The 25,788-nt window shown below is 40.5% G+C and overlaps 1 protein-coding gene across 6 annotated transcripts in view; it reads left to right on the top strand.

Moving 5' to 3' along the window:
* szt2 (SZT2 subunit of KICSTOR complex) overlaps nt 1–25,788 on the top strand; it is a 149,375-nt gene that overhangs the window by 121,150 nt on the left and 2,437 nt on the right. For 3 of the 6 annotated variants that reach the window (XM_034584035.1, XM_034584037.1, XM_034584039.1), the window contains exons 59-71: nt 2,911–3,169; nt 3,296–3,375; nt 5,198–5,323; nt 7,943–8,145; nt 8,652–8,748; nt 10,651–10,731; nt 11,428–11,502; nt 18,283–18,348; nt 21,617–21,830; nt 22,667–22,844; nt 22,927–23,049; nt 23,597–24,113; nt 25,180–25,290. In XM_034584035.1, the coding sequence (XP_034439926.1) occupies nt 2,911–3,169; nt 3,296–3,375; nt 5,198–5,323; nt 7,943–8,145; nt 8,652–8,748; nt 10,651–10,731; nt 11,428–11,502; nt 18,283–18,348; nt 21,617–21,830; nt 22,667–22,844; nt 22,927–23,049; nt 23,597–24,113; nt 25,180–25,290 (2,130 nt within the window). The remainder of the gene's footprint in view (nt 1–2,910; nt 3,170–3,295; nt 3,376–5,197; nt 5,324–7,942; nt 8,146–8,651; nt 8,749–10,650; nt 10,732–11,427; nt 11,503–18,282; nt 18,349–21,616; nt 21,831–22,666; nt 22,845–22,926; nt 23,050–23,596; nt 24,114–25,179; nt 25,291–25,788) is intronic. The other 3 variants (XM_034584036.1, XM_034584040.1, XM_034584038.1) reach the window with 2 other exon arrangements.

Genomic DNA, 25,788 nt, shown 5'->3' on the forward strand with positions numbered 1-25,788 from the left:
GCCTACAATCACTGATTGATCCAGCCATCATTTATACTGCTTATCCTTTGATGGTTGCGAGGGTGAGAGATGTAAACCCTAGACAGGTCATCAGCATATCACAGGGGGTGAAATTTTGAGACAAACAACCATTCACATGCAAATTCACACTAACAGTGAATTTAGATTCTCCAGTTCACTCCAACCCCAATATCCAGGTCTTTGTACTGTTGAAATCGGTCTTCCCAAAGAAAACCAAGAACATGCAAACTCCACAAACATTGACACATAATGGAAAATTGTTTTTACAACATTAGTTAAACCTGCTTTTATTGACTATTTTGGCCACTTAGAGATGATGAAGCAAGCTGTAAACACTAACATATACTTTGCCGCATAGGGCAGTACCTAGAGCAATTGCCTTGTAAATAAGAGGTTTCTGCTCTGTAGCCATTTACTGTACTGTGAGTGGTCATCAAGACTAGAAAAGCGCTATATAAATACAGACCATTTACCATTAAATGAAAACTTGTGTCACCCTATTTTTCAAGCCCAAAAATAACACCCTGAATGTGTTGAACGAGGGGGAGTAAAGGAGTGAGGATGGATGGGTCGCTCTTCCCTGCTAGGTCAATTCAGTCATGGGGATTTTGACTTAAAGGACAAAATGTGGTTGAGTTTAAATGAAAAGGTTTAAAAATACAGGAAAATGTCATGCACAGTGTTTTCCTACATTGTTGTGTGGGACAGGCAGAACTTGGGATTTATTAGAGCAGCATTTTACAGCAAAGAAAGACACCAAATGCTCTTTAGCCTGCCCCCTATGGCCAATTAAAAGAATATGAAGAACCAAACTTTTCCTTTCCCTTCAAAGGCCTGGCTCTTTATCCCTGCACTACTAATGAGTGCAGACAGAAGGCAGATTCAGAGCAGCAGAAAATGTGCCTAAACAGAGCTTCATCTGTCATGGTCCTGATGAGAAGCAGAGGGAGCACCAGTGCACAGTTTGACCCTCAGGCCTGTGGGCATGGCAAGGCCAGCTCTGCCACACTGGGGCAGCTGGGCCCTGAGCTGCTCCACTGAACAAACTTGCCCCAAAGTTCTACTCAACAGCAAGCAGGGCACATGAACAATTATCATGTATCTAGTAATAATACTAATCAACAATTATGTATAGTGCAGTGAATTTACAATGTGTAATATAATGAGAAAAATAAACCTCTCTTCACTACTTCACTTAATGGTTTGTATTTATATAGCACTTTTCTAGTGTTTATGACCACTCTAAGTCCTTCACGTTACAGTTTTGCTATTCTCCAATTCACACACGCATTCATAAAGGCCCTCTTTTTGCAGTACTTTCTCTATCACACATCACTTACACGCTGCTGGCAATTTGGGGTTCAGTATCTTGCCCAAGGACACTTTGGCACACAGAATGGGGGAGACTGGGGTCAAACTGCAGATCCTCTGGTTAGTGGTGGTTAGTAGTGCCCACACAGACATGGGACTAGCTGCTAAAAAGATGTCTTGACTTTAGCTGTGTGACTATACTTACATGGACATAGTCACCAAGTTGGAGCACTCTCAAATAGTAAACCACTTACAATTCAAGGAAATAACTAATATAAAAAATCAGGCACAGTCAAGGAACTGATATTTATGAATTTGTGAAATTTGGTGCATCTTGACTGAATTTAAGGGGACTGTTGGGCCTTAGTGGAGGCATGTGCTCTACTGAGTGCCATTCTATTTCAGATGTTTAGAGCCATGCCATGCATACTTGACACAAATCAGCAACCCACTACAAAAATACAAAAAACATTTCTTCATTTATCATAAAAACATATATATGAAAGCCTATGTCCTTTTAGTTGATTTATGTTAAGAGAGTTTAAAGATGTTTTATTTCAGATATTTTTAGAGCCTCCACAAAGAGCTTGACACAAATCAATATGTTCTTCTTCTGTTATAGAAAATAGGGATGTAAATAGGGTTCTAAAGATATATCCACTGATGAACTATATATCAAAAATGTACTAATAATAACAATAATTTTAAAAAAGCTGATAATGGCCTTAAAAGTGCATACCTGATATAATACTTTCTGGGACTCCTCCACAAACTATCTACAATCAATCTACCTAATAATTCCACAAATATCTCTCTGTCTGTATTTGGAACGCATATCTCACAAATTGGTTTCACACATGGCATGTCTGTTTTTAATCGTCCAAGAAAGTACATTGCCGAGTTTGGTGCAATTTGGAAACACGATACCTGCTATTAAAAAAAATTTGGATTAACAGACGATTAGCACTCTGTAGCAGTCAGTGGGGCAGTGTAGTGTGAGAGTGAGTTGACCATACGTCTTCAGATAAACTATAGCAGTGGTCGGTAACTGGTTCAAATCGCAGTTCAAATAGCTGCCAGATCACTTCGACAATTTTTTTACTTTGATTTCACCATGTCACACTGACAGACACAGAAGGACAGACTTACAACGGGGGCAGATCTCCATTATGGCAACAACATTCACAGAATCAGTTACTGTTTGGCAATTTGTCCTTTCATTTTGTTGTTGCAATGCTTTATACTGACCAGAATTATAAAGCTTTTATTTGGAAAAGTTGTGAACTTATGTCTGAAGATTGTATCGATTGCTTAATAGAACTCAGCCGACATGTTGTGTTTGGAAAAGTAACATCAGTTAAGTAAATCATTCCAACTTATATAAAGGCCACACACATGAACAGTCATAAATAAACCAGGGAAGGTGAACACAGTTTTCTTACTTTATTTTGCACGATAGACTGTTTCCAAGCTCTTATCTGCCCATTCTCCTCACTTTGTATATCATTGTATAGCAAGCTATTTGATTGATGTCCTTTCACTTTTTTTCTATATTTTTTGCTTTCATTGCGTCTTTAGCAGGATTCCGACCGTTTCCTCAGCCCCTCTGTGGAACCTGATGCATTGCTACGGAGTGCAGTTCCTCCTTTGCCTAGTAAAGAGCAGGGCAGGCTGGGTAGCGCTGGCCGAAGTCTTGCTCCACTCCACTTCCCCTCTGAGCTGCTCCCCTTTGATGAAGCTCTGAGGGACATCTGCACCATTCGACCCTTGACAGAGGGGGATGTGGTGACCAGACATGGCGGCCAGCTCTTGGAGATCAAAGCTGCTGAGAGGAGGGGTTGATACAGCTATTATTACAACTACTTTTAATACTAATGATGATGACATATTGTTATTGTTATTGTGATTCCATCAAACTCCACACTAAATAGGAGTGGGGATGACTTTGAATTTGTGTTGACAGAACTGGAGAAACAGATGAAGATAGAGAACCTCTTTGTGACTTGGCAACAGAGGTCAGCGCAGTCTAACATGCCCATTTCAGTAAGTCATTTATGAAATATTTGTGACTTAAATACAGTATTGTATCAGTTAAAGGATATGGTCATACTGCAAAGGAAAGTAGAATGTATGGTAGGCTACTATTCATTCACTCATACACACTGAATATTCCCTTTTTTTTATAACTATAGTGTCAACAGATTTAGATTAAGTCTTAGCCAAGGCAAGCAACCTCAATCTGAATGGTTGTTTCACTCCAATGTATCATGACCCTAGAGGAAAGCTGGCGGCAGCTGCTCTGGAACGGATCAGAAGAGGGACACTGAGCAACAGGAATTATTTATAATGTTCCTACATTGGGAAAGGAAAAAATTAACTACTGTAACTTCAGTGTTTGCACGTTTGAAAATTTAAAAGACAACATGGCAGCAATACTTACACGGCTAAAATGTGATGTCTTAATTGTTGCCCTTCTTGAACCTTTTATATTATAGCAATGAACATACAGTGTCTTCTAAAATGTAACTCTGGATTTTACTTTTAAAACATCAGGGTCTGTTATTATTAATACAGATCCCCAAGGCTTTGTGTATACTTTCACACAATGTATAATTTGAATGAGAATTCAGGCAGATGTCAACCTAAATACAGTGTCAACTGTTTTAAGACTACTGCTTCTAAAGGGGTTGATTTGAGAGCTAAACTCTAAAATGTATTTTAATCCTTTTATTAAGCTCTGAACACCCGTACATACTGACAGCACACCAATGTGATTATGAAGGGCAAGCCAGAGTGAGTTTGTTCTCCAACAAAAATCACAAATTACACGTCTTAGAAAATAACACAGACCACCTCCTCAATCACCATTTCACATTACTGCCATCCAGACGCTACAGAATTATTAAATGGAGAAGGGCCCTTTTCAGCAGGAGCTGCCATTGCAGCACTAAATAAATGCCTTGGTGAGTGTTACTTGTATGTACAGGAGTGCCTGTGTTGAAATGTGTCCATTTGTGTTGATCTGTGCTGAACTAAAAAAACCTCCCCCCTAGGGGACAATAACGTTTCAGGCTGTGTACTTAGCCAGGCTCATCCATGGTATTGAAATCTGGTGTGGTATTGTACCTAAGCTTATAGGTAAGTTCAGAAAGCTGACCATTTTATGAAGGTATTGGATATCGGACATATTAAGACATAATTTGAGCATCCAACAAAAATCGGATTGGACCAGTAACTCAGAATTGAGTATTCAATTCCTGTAGTGTGAATGTAGCTTAATATCAAATATAGCTAATTGGACCTGACAAAACCTAAAAGGTCAACGGTTTGGAGGACCCAGAATTAAGGTTCACTTTTCATGGGAATTAGTATGTATTGCCATATTTTAAAGTGAGGAATATCTGGGCTAATTAAAGAGGCTTCTGTCAGCCTCAATGACATCTCAATAGAGGTTACATGTTGGCATTAGATTTACACCCACACAGCAGTCTCTAACTCAAGCTAAAAACCTCCGACCCAGGTCCAACAGGACCGACAGCCATATCCGATGGCATTTGGATTTTTCACACCACATCATGGATTAAATGATCTATTTAATGTGATATGACTGCACCATAGTCAGATGGATTTGAACTCTTGTTCTTTCTATATTGCATTGGGTGTCCATCTGCAGACTCTTTAAAGTCCTAGCTTCCTGTAAACCGTACAAGTCTGTGAAGAGCTATAATATAGAGCCTTGGCATGCATTAGTCTTGAATGCAAAGTCCTTGTAGTCTTTGTATCACCACCATCTCACTTCTTTATCATTCATCCTCTGCAGTATTATCATCTTATTCCATAGTGACAATAACATTTGTGTCAACAGGGGGCAGATTTGGAGACCCTGAAGCAGTCATCAAGGCTGGTCCACTACTGTGCAACCCCTCTCCTCTTTGACCCTATCTTCCGCAAGCAGATTCAAGAGGAACAGATTGTGCAGCCCCCGGTGAAGGTATTTCTGCTGTCTGAATAGAAACGTTATAGGAAGTTTAGGTTGTGTGACAGATTTTATGAGTCAATACAGTGCATGAACATACACTTTGATGGCTTGATGCATAAAAATGTACTTGAAAAATGTGTCCTCATAGGTAACAGGCAGTGTCACTCTTTTGTATCCTGTGTTGTGCAATAGTAGGTAGACTGGATGTTGGCTAATTTTCAATAATCATAAAATATGATTATTAAAATAAATAAAATTATTTAATTAAAATAATAAAATAATTAATTAAAAATGATAGAGTTATCAATTAAGAATAATGAAATAATTAATGAAAAACAATAAAATTATCAATTAAGAATAATAAAAGTTGTAATTATAATTTATCAAAGACGGGGCACCACCCTGGAATCAGGGACCAACAATCAGTCAATAAAGATCAGTCTCATAATCTGAAAAGTTCAATTAGAAATCTCAATATTTCCTATTAATGATTATATAATGAACAGTGAAGGTTTTAAGTTCGAGCACAGGCAGTCATAATCCAGCTGTATTCACATATACATATGCACAAAGAATCACAAAAATACCGGTACTTTAAATATAAAAGGGGATTTATTTACGATAATGACATCAATGTAAATCAATGACTATTATCACAGCAAACCCACTATATCAAAGATAAAACACCACAAGCATCTATTACAATCGTAACACATATGTAATGCCTCCAATGTGTCTACCCGGAGGCGAGTATGTGTGTGTGCGTGTGTCTGTGTGTCTGTGTGTGTGTGTGGGTGGGTGTGTGTGTGTATATGTACGGGGAAGATGGAGACAAGATGGCGTCTAAAGCCGTGATGTCGGGTTACGAAATCAAAAATGGCGTACAAGTTACACGTGGTGTGTGTGTATACGAAATCCAAAATGGATTTGGGTTACAAAATGGCGGTGCACCATGTGGTTTGGCCACAAGGGAATGGTGGACAAAGGTTACCTTGATCTATCTCGTGGTTCAAAGCGCCGAATGGCGTCGAGATGCGATCGCACTATCTAGATTCTAGAATGTATATAAGACGTGAAGTGCGGGGATGCAGTTCGGACGTGCATGCAGGCGGATTTAGGAGAGAAGAGAGAGAGGAAGGAAAAGTTATACACTAATTTATCAGAGGAGATCTCAAACACCGCCAGAGACAGCTTTGCGGGAACTCTACCACTCGGTACCCAAGCGAACGAACTAAGATCCGTTCCGCTGTGTACCGATCTTTTAATAGGTTAGAATCTCCGTAAAGTCGGTCTGACGGTAACACAACGCGGTGACGTAGCCGGAAATGCCGAATACGTCACGACGCGCGGGCACAATGTAGATAGAATTAGACACAGCGGTCTCACACAAATGTACGCTCAAATAGTAACACACTAATAATTAAACTAGTCTCTGCCCAGACATAAGCCTCTTACTTGTCGATGTTCCGCGGTTGGTTCGTGCGCGAGCGGCGCGTTCCGGGAAGACGAGTGGATTTGGTTCGTGGCCGTCGGAAACAGTGATCAGCTGCTTCGTGTGATGGCAGCGGGGCAAAGCTGCGGCCGGAAAGTGGAGAGAAATCGGTCTCGTTCTCCGTGGCGAAAAGTCTCAATGCCTTGGCGAATATAAACTTGCTCTTCTGCAGGGATGAATAGCGGCGGAGCAGCTATGATTTGTGGGAGCGGAGGAAAAGTCTGTGGATAACTCGGCCGGCGAGTATTCGACTTTTGCTGCGGTCCTTTCAGAGTAAAGTTCAAGTGAAAAATTAAAAGAGGTTGAATGAACTTTAAAGGAGAAAAAAAAAATATAAAAACTACAAACGTTTGTGGTTGCTCCCTTAAGTGTCTGGATCATCTGGAGGGAACCTGGAGAGGTTCTGGTCCTATCTTCAGTGCACGGGGAATGAGCCCTGATTTGGGGGAGCTCTCGGTATTTATTACCTGAGAATTGTCCGGCCTCCCTCCTGGAGAGGGCCGGGGGTCTTGTTGGCTCTCGGCCAATAGAAGGCCCAAGTTGACCTCAGGCCCCGGTCAAGACAACATGGCTGCTCTGTCGAATCTCGGGAGGGTTGTCTCCTGAGAGAGCAAAACTCTAGACAGGGCTTTGAAAAGCACACGCAGGCCTCATTTACGACCCTTTGTCTAGGCTCGATCCCCAACACCTGTCATGACCAGCTCAAAAACCATGACAAATAACAGGAGGTATTCCAAGTAGTTAAAGCAAAGTCTACATTCAGTTATTTATAATTGAAAAATATAAATATCATAATGTTCCGCAACATAACAGTCAGTCTGCTACAGATGTTATGTATGGACGAATGATAGAATATTGAGTGGAGTGTTGGATGGTTAAGGGAAAATATAGAGGAGCTAGAGCATGGAGCCTAGGGAGCTTCCCCTTCCCCCATTGCTTCACCATAGAACCAGTGGGGTGCACTCTATACTAATAAATTACTCTTTATCGGGAACACCAGGCCCAACCTGGAAACAAAACTCCAATGGTCATGGCATCATGCTTTTATTCAAAAATCTGAGTGGCTAGACTCTTCCTTGTATGTTTAGGTGATGTATATTGTTCTGTAAATGTTAATAATATTGTGAAATGTGTCCCAGAAACGACATCGCTCCAGTGACTCCACAGCGTCAGGTCGGGACCGCAGCTATAGCACAGACTCAGCTGACATGCTGCCAAGCCGACTCAAGGAAGAGCCCTGGCTGCTCGACATTTGCAGCACCTTCCTCCAGCAGTATGTCCAGTACTTGCAGAGCATGGGCTTTATTTTGGTCCAAGTCCGGCCTCAGTCTCCAGCTCGCAGGTATGTGTATTTCTAAATACTAATATTCAAGTAACAGCCTAAACATTCGTTTTGCTTTGGGAAAAATATGAACTTTCTAACCTTTCCTTCAGTAAATGTAGGGCATTGTATGTGTAGCACAACATAACAGTGTTTTTTCTCATGCATCTGCTCAATTGTTTGTGTGAAACAAATGATCCATCTATCTCTGCCTCTCTTAGTCGCCTCTTATCTTCCATTGGAATCAGCATTCATCGATTAGTTATCGTGTTTGTTTTGATCCTCATCTGATCTTTGACCTCCTAGCACATCTGCCCATAGCTGATGTAAGCAGAATAGATGAGGGCATATGTCTGTCATGCATGCCTGTCACTTTCCAGGCTCAGACCAAGTCCCTCTGAAATGTATTTTAGGGGTTGGCTAATGTGCTGTTATTGTACCATCAGCCCTTGGGGCCCAGGCCTATCTGGTTTGACCAGACTCTAACTGACTTGTTCTCCATTCCACCCCAACCCCATCTCTCACAGCATTGCCCGGGCCCGCGCTGCGATGCTGAACTCTGTGTCACTGGAAGGGAGGATGTCTTTTTCTTATGTAAAGCAGAAGAGTGAGGACAGCCCTAAGGTTAGTGTTCTCCTCAGAGATGCAGAAATTGTATTCTGCCAGCACACACTTTGTTGGATCTGGCTGTGCCTCAAATATATTTCAAATGCATTATTAAATCTTAGTCCATGTATTCAGTTGTTCCCCAAAGACAGTTGGGGTTCATTCCTCAAAATGTTTTTTTTAATTTATTTTCATTAAGAAGCTATGCGCGATGTCATGTTTGATCAAAAAACAGCCTCTACCCAGTCTGCAGAAGAATTATCTAACATGAAATATTAAAAATATTTAACACACACATATATCTATATATATATATATCTATATATATATGGTAACCTTTTCAAAGTGGCTTGAATTACAAGTTTGTTGTACTTAGCACGCAGATGACTTTAATAACTCATAACTAGGGATGCTCTCCAAAACCTGGCTCTGAATTGGAACCTTTTATAAATATGTACAAAATATTGAGACTTTTTAAGAGTGGTTCTTTTATCTGTACTTGAAGAAACCATGGAGTGAGTTGAGGAGAGAAGGAAATAAGGTTTTGGTGGAATTTATAGTCACACATGCAGCCTCTCCTCTCTGCCTTTGCCCCCTTTGCTCTCAATGGGCCTTATTCACCAACCATTTTTTCAGATTTTGCAAATTTGTATTTATCTCTTTAAGTGTCTCTGAGATTTCAATGACATGGACATACTGTAGAAGAGAACACTCATTCGCAAAATAGTCACCCATCGTTTGGTTTTACATACTGGTGTTAACGTATTCAATTTGTCACAGTTCCATGGTTTTACAGCTACGGCTGTTAGCTAAAATGTTCTGTCCAATTGTATCCTGTTAATTCTGAAAACAAGTTTCTTTCTAATTATGAGATGAGAGGTGGCACAAAAAATGTCTTGCGGACAGCACCCAGGTCTGTGGGTGCGCCGCGCATCGAGCCCGACCCAACAGGCATTCGACCCAACCCGAGCCCCATGCAGTTAATGTAGCTGCACTGACTTTGTGTTTCTCTGTCTGTGACACAGATGGTTTTTGCTTGTTTTCACACATTACCAACATGTGCAGTGTAAACAATTGGCCTAATCAACGTGACTGACCCACACCCATCCTATTACCTAGGGTTCACATGCTGTGCTGTGTTTATTTTGACTCAAGATTTTGGATCAAACTAGTTTTTCTTTCAGCAGTGCAACTTTCTCCCAATGCAGCTTTCACTGTATGTGTCAATGTGTAACTGCATTCAATTTATCGTTTTTTTGTGTTATTTAATATTCACTGTGTTATTTTAGCTCCAGTGCTGACACAACTACATTTTTAACAATTTGAGTCCAGTGCACCAACGTCTTTAGATTTTCATTTAGACATTCTTGACTTCTTACATTTTCTTCTCAGTTTCTGTGATTTCTCTGTGTGCACATAGCACAGCAGTCTCATGTCCTTTTATGGGCATTGGTGGGGCATTTACCTATGCTAATTAGGAATTTACGAAGACGTGGCATTCATCAATATACGGACACAGGTGCGAACAATTATGCAGTTTAAGAAAAATTCATAAATCTGAAGTAGAGTTTTCTTAGGAACCGTCTAGCAAGCACATTTAAGAAAATCTTAAGAATATATTGGTGAATGAGGTCCAATGTTTTGTCTGCATGAGAGCAGGGCAGAGGTCCTCAACAGCTGATTCCCATTCCACTCTAGGAAACTCTAGAAACCACTAGTAAGCCTGTATGTAGAGAGCTCTGTAGATCTCAGGCATGTAAACTTAGTATCATCTGAAGACTGCCAGATTTTTACGATAATAGGGAAAAAAACGCCAATATCAAATGTCATCGTCACCAAGTGGACAGTATAATTTTATGGAGTGGAACACCTATATCAGACAAATTAATTGTAAAATTGTTTTGTAAATAAACATTGCAGACTACAGCATCTGGCACCACTGCATATCACCTCCAGAGGGCATTGCCAGGTGGGATTGTGCTGATGGAACTGGCTTTTCAGGTATGATGCGGATCATTAGAGGTGCTCATCACTATGCTCATTGACATACAGTGTTTGCTGGGATCACAATTGGCGGTCCTTTGGTATCTGTTGCTTGGAACGCTCATTTCCTGCAATTCATGCATGTGTAAATTCAATGCCAACCATTTTCTGAAGCATACTGCAGATGATGATGAACTGTGATTAGTGACAAGTTTTAAACTATTAAGAAAGCTTAAACTTTTACTTGTTCTAAGTAAATGGTAAACGGCCCGTGTTTATATAGCGCTTTTCTAGTATTGATGACCACTTTACAGTACAGTATTGCCCCATATGACAGCAACTTTTCCCAATGTGACTGCAACTTTCGAAATATTTAAACAATTACAATGTTTTCACTGTAATTAAAATATCAGTTCAATTTTTTGTTGATGTTTATGTTGTAGCCATTATTTTGGACATAAACTAAAGTATTGGAACAAATTCTGCAACCAATGTGATGATGCTTCCAGATTAACAGTCGGGAGCATCACCAAAGTGATTTAGCCCGAACAGGAAATAAGTCCAAACAACATGCCATAGCAATCCAGTCATTTTTCATATTTTTCACTCTTTAACAAAAATGTCTGAACAATACATTTTACTTCCTGTAATGCTAATAATGATTTTTTTGCTGTTGAATATACACGTTGTCTGTGTGCCTTCTCCCTTTCACAGGGTTGTTACTTCTGTGTGAAGCAGTATGCACTGGAGTGTTCCCGCATTCCCATGGGCCAGACAGTCAACTCCCAGGTAAATGCTTGGCACTGCTGGGGGGTCACACAACTTTAAAGCCAAACTGACTTTGTGAGTGCTGCGTGTGCTATGCGGAACAACTTCAGAACGTCTACACTGCCTGCGCCAGCAATTCGGCTCAGACGTGTAAGCAGCACTGCTCTTCTAGAGTCGGGTCTTGCCTATTTTCTCAGCATAACATGCAAATTTACAGCAAAAGAGAAAATGATCTTTCACCACAGTTTCAAAGTTAAAGCACTCTCAGGTTTCTGTTGACTGAAACCTTTCATTTGTTTTAACAAGGTTTTGATTGTTATTGCAGAGCTGGAAGATGCACAGCTTAATAACGCGGAGTCCTAGTATTTAGTCGCATATATATACATATACATATAGTACTTTTATTTGAGGAAATGCGCTGCTTGTGTGAACATCACATGACCACGACCCGCAGCAGATCCGGGGAGCAGCTATCACGCTCCATTCACGATGGCATTGTGGCCCGGGTGTAAGCTCTGCCTATTTTTCTGTGAGATTGAAAAGGAGAGGATAAGAGAGCAGTTTTCAGTTTGGTACTTCAATACGCCTTAACTCTTCAACATGGAGATTACTTTACTTTGAAATGTATATACAGTGCTGTGAAAAAGTATTTGCCCCCTTCCTGGTTTCTTATTCTTTTGCATATTTGTCACACTTAAATGTTTCAGATCATCAAACAAATTTTAATATTAGACAAAGATAACCCGAGTAAATACAAAATGCAGTTTTTAAATGATGATTTCATTTATTAAGGGAAAAAAGCTATCTAAACCTACCTGGCCCTATGTGAAAAAGTAATTGCCCCCCCTTGATAAATCATGAATGAACTGTGATTAACCACATCTTTTGGAAAGCTGATTTCAATTTCACTAGCCACACCCAGGCCTGATTACTGCCAGACCTGTTGAATCAAGAAATCAGTTAAATAGAACCTGTCTGACAAAGTGAAGTAGGCTAAAAGATCTAAAAAAGCAACACATCATGCCGCGATCTAAAGAAATTCAAAAACAGATGAGAAACAAAGTAATTGACATGTATCAGTCTGGAAAGGGTTACAAAGCCATTTCTAAGGCTTTGGGACTTCAGCGAACCACGGTGAGAGCCATTATCCCCAAATGGAGAAGACTTAGAACAGTGGTGAACCTTCCCAGGAGTGGCCGTCCTACCAAAATTACTCCAAGAGCGCATCGACGACTCATCCAGGAGGTCATAAAAGACCCCAGAACAACATCTAAAGAACTGCAAGCCTCACTTGCCTCAGTTAAGGTCAGTGTTCATGATTCAACAATAAGAAAGAGACTGGGCAAAAATGGCATCCATGGGAGAGTTCCAATGCGAAAGCCACTGCTGACCAAAAAGAACACAAAGGCTCGTCTCACATTTGCCAAAAAACATCTTGATGATCCCCAAGACTTTTGGGCAAATATTCTGTGGACTGACGAAACAAAAGTTGAACTTTTTGTAAGGTGTGCGTCCCGTTACATTTGGTGTAAAACTAACACAGCATTTCATAAAAACAACATCATACCAACAGTCAAACATGGTGGTGGTATTGTGATGGTCTGGGGCTGCTTTGCAGCTTCAGGACCTGGACGACTTGCCATAATTGATGGAACCATGAATTCTGCTCTCTACCAGAAAATCCTGAAGGAGAATGTCTGGCCATCAGTTCGTGACCTCAAGCTCAAGCGCACTTGGGTTATGCAGCAGGACAATGATCCGAAACACACCAGCAAGTCCACTTCTGAATGTCTCAAAAAAAACAAAATGAAGGTTTTGGAGTGGCTAGTCAAAGTCCGGACTTAAATCCGATTGAGATGCTGTGGCATGACCCTAAACAAGCCGTTTATGCTCGAAAACCATCCAATGTGGCTGAACTAAAACAATTCTGCAAAGAAGAATGGGCCAAAATTCCTCCACAGCGATGTGAAAGACTCATTGCCAGTTATCGCAAACGCTTGATTGCAGTTGTTGCCGCCAAGGGTGGCACAACCAGTTATTAGGTTTATGGGGCAATTACTTTTTCACATAGGGCCAAGTAGGTTTAGATAGCTTTTTTCCCTTAATAAATGAAATCATCATTTAAAAACTATTTTGTATTTACTCGGTTTATCTTTGTCTAATATTACAATTTGTTTGATGATCTGAATCATTTAAGTGTGACAAATATGCAAAAAAATCAGGAAGGGGGCAAATACTTTTTCACAGCACTGTATATAAAACGTCAGTCTTGGGAGTAATGTGTGTTCAATTGGAGGTCCAAGTCCATCCGTGCTGTAAACCATTAGTGGCTTTAATACTGCATATATTTTTTGTGTTGGTAAACTGCGATCATGTAGTTGGTCGGTATGACAGTCATATAAGGGTTCAAATAGTGTCTTTGGGAAAGATACTAAACCCCCAATTGCTCCTGATGGCTGTGTGCTGCGAGTGTGTGATTGATGTGTGATAGAGGAAGTGCTGCTCATAGATGCACTGTATGAATGTGTTAGTGAATTTTTAAATGACTAAATTGTTCTGTAAAGTGCTTTGAGAGGTCATAAAGATAAGAATAGCTCTACATAAATAGACAATTTAACAAAATTTCTATCTACATGGCCTAGCCCATTGTAAAGAGTAATCTGTTCTAAGTAGCTATCAATATAGTATTTATTTAAGGTCACTGTTATGGTGTTTTTACACTGAACTTGAGATGGTCAGTCAAACAGTGTAGTCGAAACTGTTTTGCACTATGTACCGTTACTTGTGTTTTCAGTTGATGATTCGTTTAAGGATTGTCAGGCTCTGCTCTTGACTTATCAGAAACTGCAGTTATCGAAGTATAATACTGGCCATGTGATTGTTGTGGGCGGCTGTGGCTTCGGGGGGATCGTTCTCTTACCATATGGTCGGCGATTTGATCCCAGTCTTCCCCATTCCGCATGGGCAAGATACTGAACCACAATTGCCCCTGACAGCCATGCCATTCTCATTAAAAGTGCTGTCCATATGAATGTGTGTGTAAATGATGGCTCAGGGGTTAGAGCTGTTTTCCACAAACCAGAAGGTTGGCAGTTCGATCCTGGTCTACCCCATTCCGAATAGTGAACCCAAAATTGCCCCTTCTCATAGAGAAAAGTGGTGCACATAGATGCACTGTATGAATGTTTGTGTGAATGTAAAACTGTACTGTAAAACGCTTTGAGTGGTCATCAAGACTAGAAAAGTGCAACCCATTTACCATTTGATGACAAAAAATCCCAGGCAACCAAAAATGAACAGTACACCCACGGGCGGCTGTGGCTGAGGGGTAGAGCGGTCGTCCTCCAACCTGAAGGTCGGCAGTTCGATCCCCAGTCTTCCCCATCTGCATGCCGAAGTGTCTTTGGGCAAGATGCTGAATCCTGAATTGCCCCTCATAGAACAACAAAGTGCTGCTAATAGATGCGAATGTACTCTACTGTAAAGAGCTTTGAGTGATCATCAACACTAGAAAAGCTCTATATAAATACAAAACCATTTACCATTTACATCTTTCAATACATTCACACTTCCCTGTCCTGTCTATACCACACAGCTCCAAGGGCTTTGACTCCTACTGAAGTTGTACATCTTTAAATACAGCTCACAAATATGTATTTTCATTTTAATAACATATTCATTTAAGAATTTAACAAAACAACATTTTATAGTTTATATAATTTGGTGCCCTATTTTGATTGCAAAGAAACGTGCAAAGTGGATTTGGGTTCAAAAACTGTGTGAGCGTACCTGCGTACCTGCTAGTTGTAGAAGTTCCAAGTGCAAAAGGGCAGGCTGAGGTAGAACAAAGATCAGAGGTGGTTAATAAATTCACTCTCATAACTGGTCTCTTGATTTTCCAGGTAATCATATTCAGTGCCTTTACATGCTCTCAAGTAAGTATTTGTCGTTATGTAGACAATAAACCTGGTTACCAATGATGTGCACTAGTAGGTGCAAATTTGGTTAGTACCAGAGAGAGGGATAATTATCAGTATTCTTAAAATTGTTTATGGATATTTATAATTACTGGGCATCACCCTGGTTCAGAGATCAATAACCAAACTGGAAACAGTCTTAAAGTGTGTTCAGCAGTAAGTGTCAATATCTGGGATATACACTGCTCTAAAAAAGACACTTAACACTTAATCTTCACAGTATAACACCAAGTCAGTTAAACTTCAGGGATATCGATCAGTCCATTTAGGAAGCACAAGTGATTGTGAACCAATTTCACCTGCTTTGGTGCAAATGAAAAAGACAACAGGTGCAGTGGAGAGGCAAAAGCAAGACAACCCCAAAAAAGGGAATGGTTTACATGTGGTGGCCACAGACAGCTGCTCTCTCCTTATCCTTCGTGACAGATTATTCTCTAGTTTTCTGCTCTGCTAGTGGCCTTGTCACTACTGGTAGAATGAGGCGGTAGTCCAGCTCCTCCAGGAAGGCACATCCATACATGCGGTCGCAAGAAGTTTTGCTGTGTCTCCCAGCACAGTCTCAAGAGCATGGAGGAGATACAGGAGACCGGCCGTTACACGAGGAGAGCTAGACAGGGCCGTAGGAAGACATCAACCAAATAGCAGGACTGGTATCTGCTCCTTTTGTGTGAGTAGGAACAGGAGGAGAAATGCCAGAGTCCTACAAGATTACCTCAGGCAGGCTACTGGCTACATTTCTCTCTCTCTACGCCCCGGACACTCCTACTTTTATTTACAGAGAATAGGACATGCAGTGCCGGGACTTATCTACTGACTAGCCAAATCCTGGCAGTTCGCTGTTTTAAAACCTGTACAGCACTCCTCCATGAAATGTCCCTGCTCAATTCAAACAGGCTGTTATTCAACCTCTTTAAAAAAAAATGTAAATACTGATCCCTCTCTACTAATTTTGGAGAAAGTGGTAGCTAAGCAGCTCACAACTGCAATAGATGAACACAGTATTCTTGATAAGTTACAGACTGGTTTCCGCTGGTTGAACTCTACAGAAACGGCTCTTCTCCGAGTCTCAAATGATATCATGATGCAGGGCGATGCAGGAGAATGTTCTGAATTGGTTCTGTTAGATCTCAGTGCAGCTTTTGATACTGTTGACCACTGTATCTTGGTTAAGAGACTTGAGCAGTGGGTGGGTATCACTGGGTCAGCCCTGCAGTGGTTCTCCTCTTACCTCTCTGATAGGTTCAGTCCTTGGTCCTATCCTGTTTGCCTTGTATATGCTTCCCCTTGGACAGATAATAAGGCACTTTAAAGGTATCTCCTATCACAGCTACGCAGATGATATTCAGTTATACGTCTCTTTTAAACCACAAAACATAGCTAAACTGTCAGTTTTAAATAACTGCCTGAATGCTATAAAGAACTGGATGACGGATCATTTCTTGCAGTTAAATGCAGATGAAACAGAAGTCCTCATTCCTGCCCCTCCTAGTCTTGTCCTGAAGATAAAGGATGGGCTTGGGTCTCTTACCTCGATGGTTAAACCCTTCATAAGAAATCTAGTGGTCACTATGGACCAGGCCCTGACACTGGACCAACATGTCAAATGTCTGATTCGCTCTTGTTTTTCCAGCTGAGAAACGTTGCAAAACTCCGGCCCATTGTGTCTCAAGCAGAGATGGAAATTCTCATTCATGCTTTTATATTGTGCCATCTTGATTATTGTAACTCACTTTTCACCTGCTTCAGCAAAACCTTCTTGGATTGTTTACATGTGGTCCAAAATGCTGCTGCTAAACTCCTTACCAGGTCCTCCAAAAGGTCTCATGTGACATTGATTCTGATTGCTCTTCACTGGCTACCCATTAATGTCATAATCCAATTCAAAGTTCTTGTGATCACCTATAGAGCTCTGCATGGTCAGGCACCTGCCTACATTAAAGATTTGCTTCAGCCCTATGTCACCAGCAGGTCTCTAAGGCCCTCTAAATGGGGTTTGCTGGTTGTCCCTCGATCTAGACTTAGGACTAAGGGAGACTATGCTTTTGCAGTTGTGGCTCCTTAACTTTGGAACTCTCTCCATTTGGTCTTAAGATCTGTGGACACTGTGGAAACCTTAAAAAAGCAGCTTAAGACTCATTTGTTTAAATTAGCCTTTGTGTAATTGTCTATTTGTTTTTATTGTGTTTTCTTATTGTGTTTCTTATTTGTATGCATGTATAAGCTTATTTTACCCAGTAAAGCACATTGTGACGTCTCTGCTCTCAAAAGGTGCTATATAAATTAACTTGTGTGTCAAACTCAAGTTTTTACGCCCTTCAAGTTACATTGTCTCACCTATTTTAGAACATGGGACAAGATGGAGAATATTCCTTTTATAATTTTTTTTAATGTTTATTTAATCATTTAATTTGTACAATAAAAGCCCACCTCTGCCTCCACACTAAAATGTATGGTATTGACAGTAGCTGTATGCTCCTGCTTTTGTCAATGCACAGGTACATAATAATACGCTATTATGCATAGAGGATTGCGCCGTTTAACTTCGTGTGTGTGTGTGTGTGTGTGTGTGTGTGTGTGTGTGTGTGTGTGTGTGTGTGTGTGTGTGTGTGTGTGTGTGTGTGTGTGTGTGTGTGTGTGTGTGTGTGTGTGTGTGTGTGTGTGTGTGTTATAATGAACTCCTGTAAATGTGTGTGTATGTAATGTGTCTTATTGGATTGTTCTAGTATGGAGATGGTTCAACATTTTAGTATCTCTTTCGTCTTCCTTTTCATCGATCTGTGTCTGTATGTCTGCCTAGTCCCACCTTATGTCATCTCTCCATCAGGGCAGCATCCTCAACAAACCTCGTTGCAAGCCGTTTCCAGATGCCACCCCAGTATCTGACTGTGCGGTATGTCCCAGCTATTCTCTGGGGCAGGGGTTGTCTCATTACAATCAGGCGTCACCCCTCCCCGCTTCTCTGCTTGCTGCCATCAGTCCTGGTCTATTCCTTTCCAAATCTACTTGCCTGTTTTGTCTTTTTGGGAATGAATGGATTTCAGTGTTTAATGAAGGCTGCTTTCATACCAGCAGGAGCTACAGCTGCCATCATACAGCTTGATTGTAAAAGTATCAGGTTTGGCTGGATTTAGGGTCTCAAAGACTGGGTTTACTTGCACAAATTTCAGGTTCTGGAAGAAAAAAAAAGTATCAAGCACTGAGTCAAGCTCCTCTGTGATTACCTTTTCCTCCTTGACTTTCAACACACTGTCCATCTCCATGCTTGCTGGTTTGGGTGCTGTGGGTGTCTCAGCTTGTGATTTTCAGAGTGTCTGTGCAACCACCTTTATCCCCTCTGTACAGAAGCACATTTTATTCATTTGAGACTTAAAAAATCTGCTGTTTTTCTAAATCAATGTCTTAATTATCTCGTTAATTCAGAAAAACAGCAGATTCCTTTTTAGGAAAATTATCTTGTTAATTACCAAGATGAATGAAAAAAAAATCATACCTCAAAATTCTGCAAGAAGCTCTCACTGGCAGGGAAGCTACACTTGTTGCTGCCTATCAGCCAAACCCATAAGAAACCCTCTAACAGTGCTGCATAGTTACACATTACGGTGTCAACAGAGGTAAGAGTATCTCCAAATGTCTCACACAAAAATAAAATCTGAAAAAACCAAACGGACTATAGCTTTGCTTCCATAAAAGTGAGTGCCTCATCATTCGTATGCCGAAGTGTCCTCGGGCAAAAATACTGAACCCCAAATTGCCCCTGCTGCACATATATCCATTGTATGAATGTGTGTGGGAATGTAAAACTTTATGTTAAAGCGCTGGTCATCATGGGCGGCTGTGGCTGAGGGGTAGAGCGGTCGTCTTCCAACCTGAAGGTCGGCAGCTCGATCCCCAGTCTTCCCCATCTGCATGCCGAAGTGTCCTTGGGCAAGATGCTGAACCCCGAATTGCCCCTCATAGAACAACAAAGTGCTGCTAATAGATGCACTGTATGAATGTGTGAATGGGTGAATGTAAAACTGTACTGTAAAGAGCTTTGAGTGGTCATCAAGACTAGAAAAACTCTATATAAATACAAAACCATTTACCATTCATCAGGACTATAAAATCACTATATAAATGAAGACCATTTACCATTTATTTTGTTAGTTCAGAAAAAACTAGCAGAACACATTTTTTGTAATGAAAATTTTCTTTTATTTAAATCTGGTGTTTTTTTATGAATTAATAAGACAAAAAAAACAGAGTTTTGATGTTTTTTCTCAAGTGAATGCAATACGCTTCCGTACTTCTGCTCTTTACTCTGACAGCTTTTCAGTATTTCTTCTTGGATTTCCTCTTTTATAGTAGTGGGGTTGACAGAAGCTTGGCCCTTGGATTTCCTAGTTCTGATTGATTCAGATCCTATTGAACTGGTAGAACTTAGTTTATGTAATGACTTCAAACAATAGTGATATGGGGCTCCTGAGGGTTCAGCTGACATAAATTATGATAAATTGTATTGATTTATGAATGGAGAGGCAAGGTTTTTGTTGACAGCAGTAATATGATGAAGATTACATTCAGACACGTGTGGTTTATCCCATGTAAATAAGCATTTCACCTGTGTTGAATTCACATATTCAAATATGTTTGTGGTTGATGATCAAGTAAAAAATTGGGTACTTTATATAATTGCTTAAAAAACTAATCATATGATATAATCACATGAATGCAGGAATCACAAGTGTATGTGGATTTTCACCATTTCACATTTGAAACGTAATATTTCAGATTTTTGATATGTCATCTTTCACTACAGTCCTCGCCCTATGAAGACAGTTAAACTTCTATTACTTTAAAATATCACGAGAATTCAACAATTTCTGTTTAACACCTAGACACATCTTTAAGATGGTTGGTGTTTACTTAGAACCTGGTGTCACTGAATCACTGCTACTAGCTACCTGTTTGTGAAATACTTGATTGACACAATGCTTGTATGCGTATAAATGCATGTTTAATTATGTCAATTGTCCATGACAGAAAATGAGGGGCTACAACCTCAAAGGGAAAAGTCAGTGGATGTGGTTATTTTAAGCTTTACTATCATAACTGTTTTTGTCTTTTGTCCAATTGACTTCCTATGTGTATTGTATGGAAGACCTCATGATGACAGCTTCTCTCATAGATTTTGCTGTCTTTAATTTCTCTTTCACTGAGTGAGGCTGGCAGGATAAGAGCTATAGCCCCGGGACTCAACCTAACAATTTATTATTGTCAGAGTTACACAAGGTGTACAATTAGCCAGAAGATGAAACATTTGTGATTACAGGTTTGGAAATAATAAATGTTAGCTGGACAGTGAAGATGACACACACAGGAAATGTGCTACCTCTGAGCTAAAGATATGTCTGTAATCCTTGTGGCTTCTATGCTCCAAACAAAACAGGCTAAAATATCACACCCAGACTGTAGGAGCACCACCGGGGAGAGAAAAGTGAACGTTCATCTTTCAGATCTCTGTGCCAAAAAATATTCTTTTTCTTTCTTGTCTCTGTGGTGAGGGGAGAAATGCAGGTCTTCTGTCCTGTTGCTGGTTTCTGGAATTGTTGAGAAAAAAAGTTGAAAAGGTTCCAGACACTGAAACAGGACACTCTGCACTATTTTCTTTCTTCTTTGATTTTATAAAGCCTATTTGTATTTGTTCCAGGCAAAAGGTCCGGTTGAAAGAAACTCAGCAGTAGCCCTTTCCTGTCTTTATGTGCTGTAACTATTTGCACAGTGTAGCCTTTCCATGCATCCATTTGCATTTGCAATTAATGCTTTTGTCACCTCCCTTTTGATGTCAGATTTAATTAGTTACTATTATGAATTAGTTTAAGTTGTTAACAAAAGGCACTCACAAAGGGGCAAGTGAAGTCACTGTGCAGTTGGACTTAAAGTGCATACTTCAAAGCACAGCAAGGTGTTGTTTTCAAATTTAAATCAAGGTCACTAATGGATGATTACACAGACAACCAATTAGAGAAAGCAATATCTGCCAGATTGTTCTCATTTTACAGTGATCCTAGTAAAGAGAATCGCCAAATGGAGTCAGACTACATTTTACAGCTGTGCAAACACTTGTGATTATCAGCTAGTCATTCTGTGCTGGCAATGACTGTGTCCATCTGTTTTAGCTCTCCATGCTCTTCACCGAGGAGTGTGATAAGGTGCGGGACCTGATGCACGTTCACTCCTTCAGCTATGATTTCCATCTGCGAGTCGTTCACCAGTACTTGGTTGGCTGCCACATGACACTGCGCCAGGGCTACCAGCTCACCGACTTCCTGGATGACTTCATCTCCCATCACCCAGACATTCCCAAGTTTGGCCGCAACCATGTCGTCCAAGGTGACTTTGGTATTAAGATTAACCAAAGGTTTGGACTGGAAATTAATGTCATACAAATGACTACATCAAAAAAAGTGGTCATTAACTCAGTGAATTAAAAAGAGAACATTAGTTATTGATGTTATAATCTGTTTATATGCACACACAAAAGACTGTAGGATTTTACAGGAAATTGAACACAAATCAAGATTGTGTACATTTCATTGACACGGCCACTGAATTACTGCTTCATGTGAAGTTATGTGCTTTCACACTGGCTTATATCATTACATTAAGTGCATTATCACCAGCAAGTATTTAACAAGAGAAAAATAGACTGTACATCATAGAAGCAAGTGGAGGCTACATGTGGACTATGCCGTCATAGCAGAAACCCTCTGTAGGTGATATTATGTCAGTAAATCACAACAATAGGTGAAAGGCAATAGTTCCGAGTGCTCGTTCTCTCTCACTGTCAGTGAGAGTAATCAAAAATCAAATCAAATTGCTTTCTGGTTAAAATTCTTATCTTCTCCAACTGCTTATCAACAGTTATTATTATTATTATTATTATTATTGATGGTCATTATCTTAGGCAAACAGTGTGGAAAGACAACAAGTGTGTGGACATGCATGAACAGGTGAGTTGCACCTGATACAAGAGGCCCGGTGAATGTGTTTCACCAATGACTCTGAATACAGATGTCCAATGTACAAACAGATGGAGGCTGTCATTTCCATCTTTATTTAGAGTCATTAGTTTCATCCCTATAATTTATGAAACAAATGATTGCTCAACACATGAAAAGTCCAATGCCAACTTTAAATACTTGACACTTTCTCCTTGTGGGCAACAGGGAGCATCTCCATCTCTACTGGGATGATAACGGCTCACCAGCTCTACAACTACATCACTGACCATGCCAGCACCTATGGAATGAAGCCACTAAGGATGTCCAAGACTGCAGTCACCAATGACAACAAGAAAGGCACGCCTGACCTGCACGAGTATGCTCTGGTGACACTGTGGAACAGGTACAAGCCACTAAAATAAAGAATAAATCTATTATTCTATAAGAGATGCTTTATTTCAACCCTCTTTTCATTCCCACTTTAGTTCGGGCTCTTACAAAGATCTTGAGGGCCTGCACCACCACGATGATTTTGACGTGTCCCTCGTGGTGTGCCATAATGCAGCTCCATTTGAGGAGCAGTCAGATGGGGAGCGGCATTTGCTGAGGTACAAAAAGTGCAGAATAACAAGTATTAAAATTAATTGGTGAGACCATGGTAAACATTTTGCTACATATTACCCTTTTACACTTGCACAAGCAGTTGATATTAGCTGCCATTACACACGGGGATGTTGCACCTTCATTCCACCTCGCAATTCTGTATAAAAGGTACAAACACTGAATGAGGGCATTGTTTTTCTGCCTGTATGCCAGAAGAGGAGCCAGTCATAGGGCTAAATTGACATATATTTAAAGTGGACAGCATGACATGTAACCGATGCTGTTACTAATGTTGTGGAAAGCCAGCATGGTGTCTTCGTCAGGGCAATATCATGGGATCTCTGAATGAAAGGGGCTTTCGAATAGTTCCTCCTTTTCATGACCTCTGAATCAAAACATGATCCTCATGATTGCTGTTAGCCTTCCCCTGCAGAGAAGATGGCTGCCATAGCTGCTTGTCTATGACTTATTGCTAGAGCAAAAATGTGATGATGAAATAAGATTTAGCTTATTTTGAAAATAACCCCTCATAATTCTTATTTTTATGTGTAGGTTGCGGTTCTATGTGATCATGACCAGTCAGAGAGAGCTCTTCCCCCACCTCACAGCTGACATGCGCCGTTTCAAAAAGCTACCACAGATCCAACGTGATCCAGGAGATGTGGGCGGTCGGCTCCCCCCAGATCGAGCAGATGCCTATGGGTCACGTAGCCCCGAGCAGGACCATTGGGAGGAAACATCACCCGATGTTCCAGCAACCTCAGCCCCCAGCGATGGGAATGAGTTTTATCCTCTGGTGAGGGGTGGCCCAGAAGCTCAGGGGCTGCTCTACCCCTCCCCTTTGTTCCCTCTACTCAACAATGAGGTTGCATTAGCACGCAGACAGATCCAGGCCAGCGTGGAGCAGGCCATGGGTCACTGCCGCAGGGATAACCTGTGGAGGAGACTGTTCCATGGAGAGCACCTGGCTCTGGACAAACTGAAGCTGACCAAGCTGTCATTCAGTGAACTGGAGGAGCTGCTCGCAGCTGTACAGAGCCGCTCGGTCGGAGAGATTGACCCACAACTGGTAAGTCTCCCCCTTAGGCCTTGTCTTACAATTTACCTGGCCTTGAAAAGTGCTGACTTGTAGGATAGTGAATTAACATACAATAAAAGACAATAATTTAATGGTAAATTTGGTTTATTGCAACCCAGACCATGTTGACATTGTTTGGCCGTCATTTCCCTAATGAAAGCAATTAATGCACAAGGATTATTGCAGAGATTTGGGAAATGGTCGCATCTGTCTAGAAAAATGGAAAGATGGGCCAAGAACTTTCAGCAGTTAAGTGATCAGCTAAATTGGAAATAAACTGACACATTGACTTTCTTTTAGTGAATGAAAAAATATTCTTGTCATGTGGATTTGAAATGTAAATTTTCAAGCTTTTTATAGCATCTTTTAGCTTTTATTAAATCATTCCATGTCAGTAGGCTAAAGTCCAAGTGAACTGTTGTCACAAGTCCAAGATTATGTCTACCTGCTGCAAATAGAAAACAAGAAAATGTTCTGAGTACAGACCTCTGTCAAGGAGATGTAGTGAGTCATTTGTGTTCAATCTACTTTATTGCACTATTGTAAGGAACTATGGATGCATGGTTTCAGGCTTCATCACCATTAAGTATCAGACTAACTGTTAATTAATGTAATTTACGTTTCTAAATTTCATGCTTATTAATATTTAAGTTTCTGCTGTTAAACGTTATTGTTTGCTTTTTCAGACGTGTATATGTGGTCTTCTGCCTCTGCACCTGTGACAGCCAGTGTCCAGAGGCATTGTGTTTTTTGGGTTGTCCATCTGTCTGTCCGTCTGTCCTTCCCATTTTGTGAATATGATATCTCAAGTACACCTTAAGGGAATTTCTTCAAATTTGGTACAAACATTCACTTTGACTCAAGGATGAACTGATTTTGGTGGTCAAAGGTCCCTGTGACCGTTTATCAGACAAGTTCAGCAATTACACTTTTTACATTAATCGGCTGTAATATTTTACTCTAACTGAACGTGTACTTAAAAAGCAATGAAAGTCTTCAGTGACAGTGTTCATCATTTTGTTCATGATGAATGGCAATGTGTGATGTGTTGCTACAGGACTGTTTTCTGACCATGAGTCCAGCCTGGTACCAGAGTCTGATCAAAGTCCTGCTGAACCGCTTCCCTCAGAGCTGTAGACACTTCGACGACAATGGCATCCAGTACCTGGTGAGAAGATGTTCTTTATCTCCATCATCTTTCTGTATGAGAACTAGTGGCTTCTCCTCAAACAGTAAGGTGTTTTACAAGCCAGCTAACATGTACACTAACAGTGTAGGAAAAGTGTGCGATAGAAAGAAGTAGCAATGTAATCATTGTCAATTACACTGTTGTAACTTTTGACCAAACTAGACTTGATTATTGTTTAAAGTTGGGTATGTTTTATTCACCTTCTTTCAACTTTGTATTGTGTTTTACGTATTGTGTGGCCGGAGGCATTCTTATTTCGGGTTTTGTCCGAACGTCCGTCACATTCTTGAACACAATATCTCAAGAATGCCTTCAGGGAATTTCATCAACTTTGTACAAATATTCACTTGGACTCAAGAATAAACTGGTCACGGTGACCTTACAAAGCACATTGTTTGCCTTGTGAAGGTTGTATCTCTGTAACATAGTCAAGGAATCCTTTCAGATTTGGCCCAAACATTCAGTTGGACTCAATGA

This window comes from Hippoglossus hippoglossus, chromosome 4, assembly GCF_009819705.1.
Source record: "Hippoglossus hippoglossus isolate fHipHip1 chromosome 4, fHipHip1.pri, whole genome shotgun sequence".
Classification (NCBI taxonomy): Eukaryota; Metazoa; Chordata; class Actinopteri; order Pleuronectiformes; family Pleuronectidae; genus Hippoglossus; species Hippoglossus hippoglossus.